This window comes from Vicia villosa, linkage group LG2 (genome assembly GCF_029867415.1).
Source record: "Vicia villosa cultivar HV-30 ecotype Madison, WI linkage group LG2, Vvil1.0, whole genome shotgun sequence".
In the NCBI taxonomy this organism is placed as follows: Eukaryota; Viridiplantae; Streptophyta; class Magnoliopsida; order Fabales; family Fabaceae; genus Vicia; species Vicia villosa.
The window spans coordinates 210,931,716-210,936,659 of NC_081181.1; the positions used below are offsets into that span (position 1 = coordinate 210,931,716).

Below are 4,944 nucleotides of genomic sequence, written 5' to 3' on the forward strand. Positions count from 1 at the left end.
GGTAAAACAATGTATCTGACGTATTATTATAGAATTATTATTTTTTGATTGGTGTTATCTGCATGTACTTTACAAACAAAATAAGAAAAATATACATAAAAAAATAAATTGATGGTATCTCTATAAATTAATTAAATTTACCTTAACAAAAATATTAAAAATATCTTATAAAACAAAAATTAGATTTTGTTAATTTTTTTATTCTAATAAAAAAGAAAGAAAAAAAAAAAAAAACAATACTCTTGTTGCCATTTGCGACCTTCACAGAGAAGCTCCCTGAGGTGAGAGATGAGAGAAGAAAACGTCTAAGTTTTGACTGAGCTTAGTCGGCAAAAGCCGTCGTGTAAGGATCACATTCTTCATGTTTTTCTTTCTAATTATTTGTTTAATTCTTAATTACTAGTTGATTACGCGTTGATTATTCAATATCATAGTTTGTTTATATTAATTCTGATTTTTATTCGCTGTTGAAAGGTTCTTAATTGTGTATTTGATTAAAGTTGCTGACTTTTGAATTGGGTCAGTTTCAGTTTTTCAGATAGATACGGAAAAATTGGATTTTTATTTTTTTGTCTGTTTTTTTGGTGTAGAAATAATGTGTGAATTGTATTAGTTAGTGACTTGCATGAAGGCTTGGTGTTGTTGGTGGTGATTAGTAGATTGGTGTTGAAAATGGGTTGTGTATATTCCAAGAAATCAGCTGTTGTTGGCAGCAAGGAAGGTTTAACAGCATCTAGCAAACGAAATGTTGGAAGGAATGTTGGCATGAATGTTTCAAGATTGGATATAAAGAAAAGGACGGATGAAGTTTTGAAGAAAGATGAGTTATTGGACGGTGTTTGTGCGGGAGTTTCGTTGAATGATGACAAGGAAGCTGATGGTTCGGCGCGGTTGTATGATGATAAGAATGAGAAGAAGAAGATGATGGAGAAAACTGAATTGGATTTGGCAGTTGTTGTTGATTATCCGAGTTTTGGAGGAAGGGTTCCAAAGGCTTTGGAAGGAGAGCAAGTTGCGGCGGGATGGCCAACTTGGCTTTCTTCTGTAGCTGGGGAAGCTATCCATGGATGGACACCGCGGAGTGCGAGTACTTTCGAGAAGTATGATAAAATTGGCCAGGGAACTTACAGCACTGTTTTTAAGGCGCGTGATTTGATTAGCCAAAAGACCGTTGCTTTGAAGCGGGTACGGTTTGATAATCTTGATCACGAGAGTGTCAAATTCATGGCAAGGGAAATTGTTTTTCTGCGTAGGCTTGACCATCCAAATATAATAAAATTGGAGGGCTTGATAACGTCACAGACGTCTCGTAGCATGTATCTTGTTTTTGAATACATGGAACATGATCTTACGGGACTCGCTACCGCACCTGGCATTAAGTTTTCAGAACCACAGGTAGTGATGATATATTTTTATTCTCAATCTCGTGTTTTAGATTGAGCGAGTCTCGATTTTTCTCGTCAAAGATGTATTAAAACCCTACTTTAGACTTCAACTAACAATTCAAGCATTAGGAATTTTGGGATCATTGCTCTTAATGATGTTTCTTGTATGTCAGGTTAAATGCTACATGAAGCAGCTTCTTAGAGGATTGGACCATTGCCATAGTCGTGGTGTCCTCCATCGTGATATAAAGGGCTCAAATCTTCTCATTGACAATAAAGGCATTTTAAAGATAGCAGATTTTGGTTTGGCAAATTTTTTTGACCCCGATCATAGTGCCCCATTGACCAGCCGCGTAGTAACTCTGTGGTATAGACCACCAGAGCTTTTACTCGGATCATCAAATTATGGAGTTGAAGTGGATATGTGGAGCACTGGTTGCATACTTGGTGAACTATACAATGGCAGACCTATATTGCCTGGAAAAACCGAGGTATATGATGCATCAAAATTTAGTTTTAGTTGTTTACTCACCATATTGACTTTCTTGCCTATCACTTGGCATCGTTAATGTGTCGCTGTCATTATCGCCTATACATCGTTTCAAAGAACTAGTCTCAGCAGTTGCACGCATGGGATACTTTGGTTTACCTGAAAAATTTCTCCTATTAAAATTGCAAATTAGTAGAGATAGGTACCTGATTTTTTTTGGTTCCTTGTAGGTTGAGCAATTGCATAGAATTTTCAAACTTTGTGGATCACCATCTGTGGACTACTGGCATAAACTGCGGCTGCCACATTCTACAGTATTCAGGCCTCCACATCATTATAGGAACTGTGTAGCAGATACATTTAAAGAATTTCCATCTGCTGCTACGAGGCTTATAGAGACCCTTCTCTCTTTAGATCCTTTACTTCGAGGAACTGCAGCTACAGCTCTGAGTAACGAGGTAAATGATTACAATTTCGGCCTGTAAGATGAGGACAACTCTTGCTTATAAACACATATTCAGACCATATCTTATCAAATGTGAAACTCGTTAACATTTTCTTTATGTTTTTCTGCTGGGACACAATTGATTGATTTTCCGTTTTGATATTTCTCTCTCTATTGACAGTTCTTTTCATTGGAACCTGTTGCTTGCGATCCATCAGAATTGCCAAAATATCCTCCCAGCAAAGAGATTCACACTAAAATGCGGGAAGAATCAACAAGAAGGTATCTTTTTGTAGGATGATAATTTCAATTTTAAATTTTCTTGTTTTCCTGAATTGATTCCTACCGATTTTTAATTTGCATACTGAGATCTTTGATATGAACAAAAGCAAAAGAATATTATTAACGAGTATACAATTTTCTTTATCATATCAGGCACAAAGCTCTTGGGGAAAAGGAGCAAAAAGTTGGGCCACGAGTTAAACAAGAGAAAGAAACTCAGTCATTTGTCCTATCCAAAGCCAATGCTGATGCTCGCATTTCAACGAAGGTAATTCAAGCAAGTTAGAATCAACTTATATGATCTTCCTCTGTTGGATTTGTGAGAGTTTTCTATTTCTCACTGTATTTCGGTTCAATGTGCATATCAGTTAAATAATTTTGGTGGTGTCTGCTTTTTAATCCCATGCACTTCCATTTTTCCCCTTTACTTTATCTACTGTTTGCATTGTTACATTTCACCTCATTATAACGGCTTTTTTTTTTCCGTGTAGCATGAGCAGCGCTTTCCAAACATGGCAGGCCAGGATGGGCTGTTCAGCCGTCACAGAGAGTCTGTATCAGGATTACTGGTTTCCCCTCAGAAACAGTCAGAAGATATTAACGAAACAGTTAATTATTTCTCTGGGCCTCTTTATCAGAAGCCTTCAGATTCAGGTTTACTCGTTCCAGGTCTGGGCCGGCACAATATTGGAAAGGAAGCTGGTGAGCAACCACTTCCTCTTTCAAATAAAGTCAACCTATCAAAATATTCAAAACCATCTCCGACTTTGTTTTCTGGAAATCGAAAAGGAATTCCAGCTCCCTTGAGACCAAGAGATACAATTCAAGCACCGAAATCTTTAGGGTTGAGTAATGGGTCACCAGAGTCAAAAAGACTGAATGATAAAAAATGCCATTCTCAGAAAACCAATCTCAGCAAAACAGAAAATCGAAAGGTATGTCTCCCCACTGAAACATACATCAATTCTGTATACATTTATTATTCAACCCGGCTTTGTGCTGAATATAAATGGTAACCTCTTTCTCAGGACTGGCAGGCATCCAGCAAAAACAATCTCTATATGATTGGTTCATTGAAGTTTCCATCAAACAATATGCGTCAGGTGATCAAAGAGCGCGATCGGAAGACCCAAGAATACTCAAGATGAAGCAGAACTAAATAAGTCTAAAGGGGATATGTGCACAGAAAAATTAGGATGATTAGCAGTCAATTACATAGTTTTTTTGGGTGAAAATATATGCTTAGTTCTTACTTTATACAACAAGAGACATTTTTTATGACTATTATTTATCTCTCAACATTACTGAGGGATGGGGGAATGCATTCATTCAAGCTTCTTTTGTAAGTAATAGGCTTTTTGGTAAAGACCATTGATTCTTGGGAACCGACACAATAAACCAACACACCGAAGAGAGAGAGAAGAGATCACCTTAAAGAAAGTAGGGTGTTTTACTGAAAGTTGTTGTAATAGGAGAGAAGGAGAGACATTTAGAAAACATGTATGTCTGAATAGCATTCCATAAGCTCTATTTTATATGGCTAATTTACATTTGGAATATACTATGGAATATTGAAGGAATGTTATATCCTAAATATATTTACAAATATCAATACTCTCTTTTTAAACTGGAGCATATAGGTCAAATCTACTAAATTTTTATACATATAATATAAGTCACGGTTTTGAGGCAAACGTTCATTCTATAATTATTCATGGTATGGTTTGATTTTAAATGATTGGTTAAAAAATTTGACTAATAAAAATTTGTATTATACATTAATGTAATATATCATACTAATAAAAAAATTAATAAGTATTAAAATATATGCATGTTGTTTGATTTGGTTTGGATCGTTTTTGAAAAATCAATTCAAAATTTAAGCAGTTTTCAGAAAAATATTTAAACACATTAAGAACATTTGATTTTTTGCGGTTTTTAGTTGGATGAATTTACGGTTTTTATTTGGACTGGTTTGAATTTTAATACCTCTATATTTATAATTAGTCCTGGGACCTTATCGAGACTTCGTAAAAATATTTATCAATTAATTATTAGAGTTGACAAAGTTTGTGACAATGTCGTCTGATTTAATCTTTTTTCTGTTGACAAATTGACCATCTATCACAACATTTTTGATCCTTTAATGGAAGTCTGGATTCAGATTAATGTGTAATGTAGCTTTATTAACACAAATAAGTGTTATTGATTTTCATTCATCAAATTGATGTTCTTTGAGCAACCGTTTCAATCAAATGAGTTCACATGTTAGCAGTGCCATGATCCTACATTCTACCCAAACATGGTAGCAGTTTACATGTTTCTTATTTTTTTAGGATATC

The 4,944-nt window shown here is 35.1% G+C and overlaps 1 protein-coding gene across 1 annotated transcript; it reads left to right on the plus strand.

Annotated features, from left to right (window-relative positions):
• Positions 1 to 211: 211 nt before the first annotated feature.
• On the plus strand, positions 212 to 4,182 carry LOC131653769 (probable serine/threonine-protein kinase At1g54610). Its single transcript, XM_058924046.1, has 8 exons — positions 212 to 343; positions 591 to 1,395; positions 1,559 to 1,876; positions 2,106 to 2,333; positions 2,502 to 2,602; positions 2,756 to 2,870; positions 3,094 to 3,537; positions 3,631 to 4,182. The coding sequence occupies exons 2-8, from the start codon at positions 673 to 675 to the stop codon at positions 3,748 to 3,750; spliced, it is 2,049 nt and encodes a 682-aa protein (XP_058780029.1). The 5' UTR covers positions 212 to 343; positions 591 to 672; the 3' UTR covers positions 3,751 to 4,182.
• Positions 4,183 to 4,944: the final 762 nt, after the last annotated feature.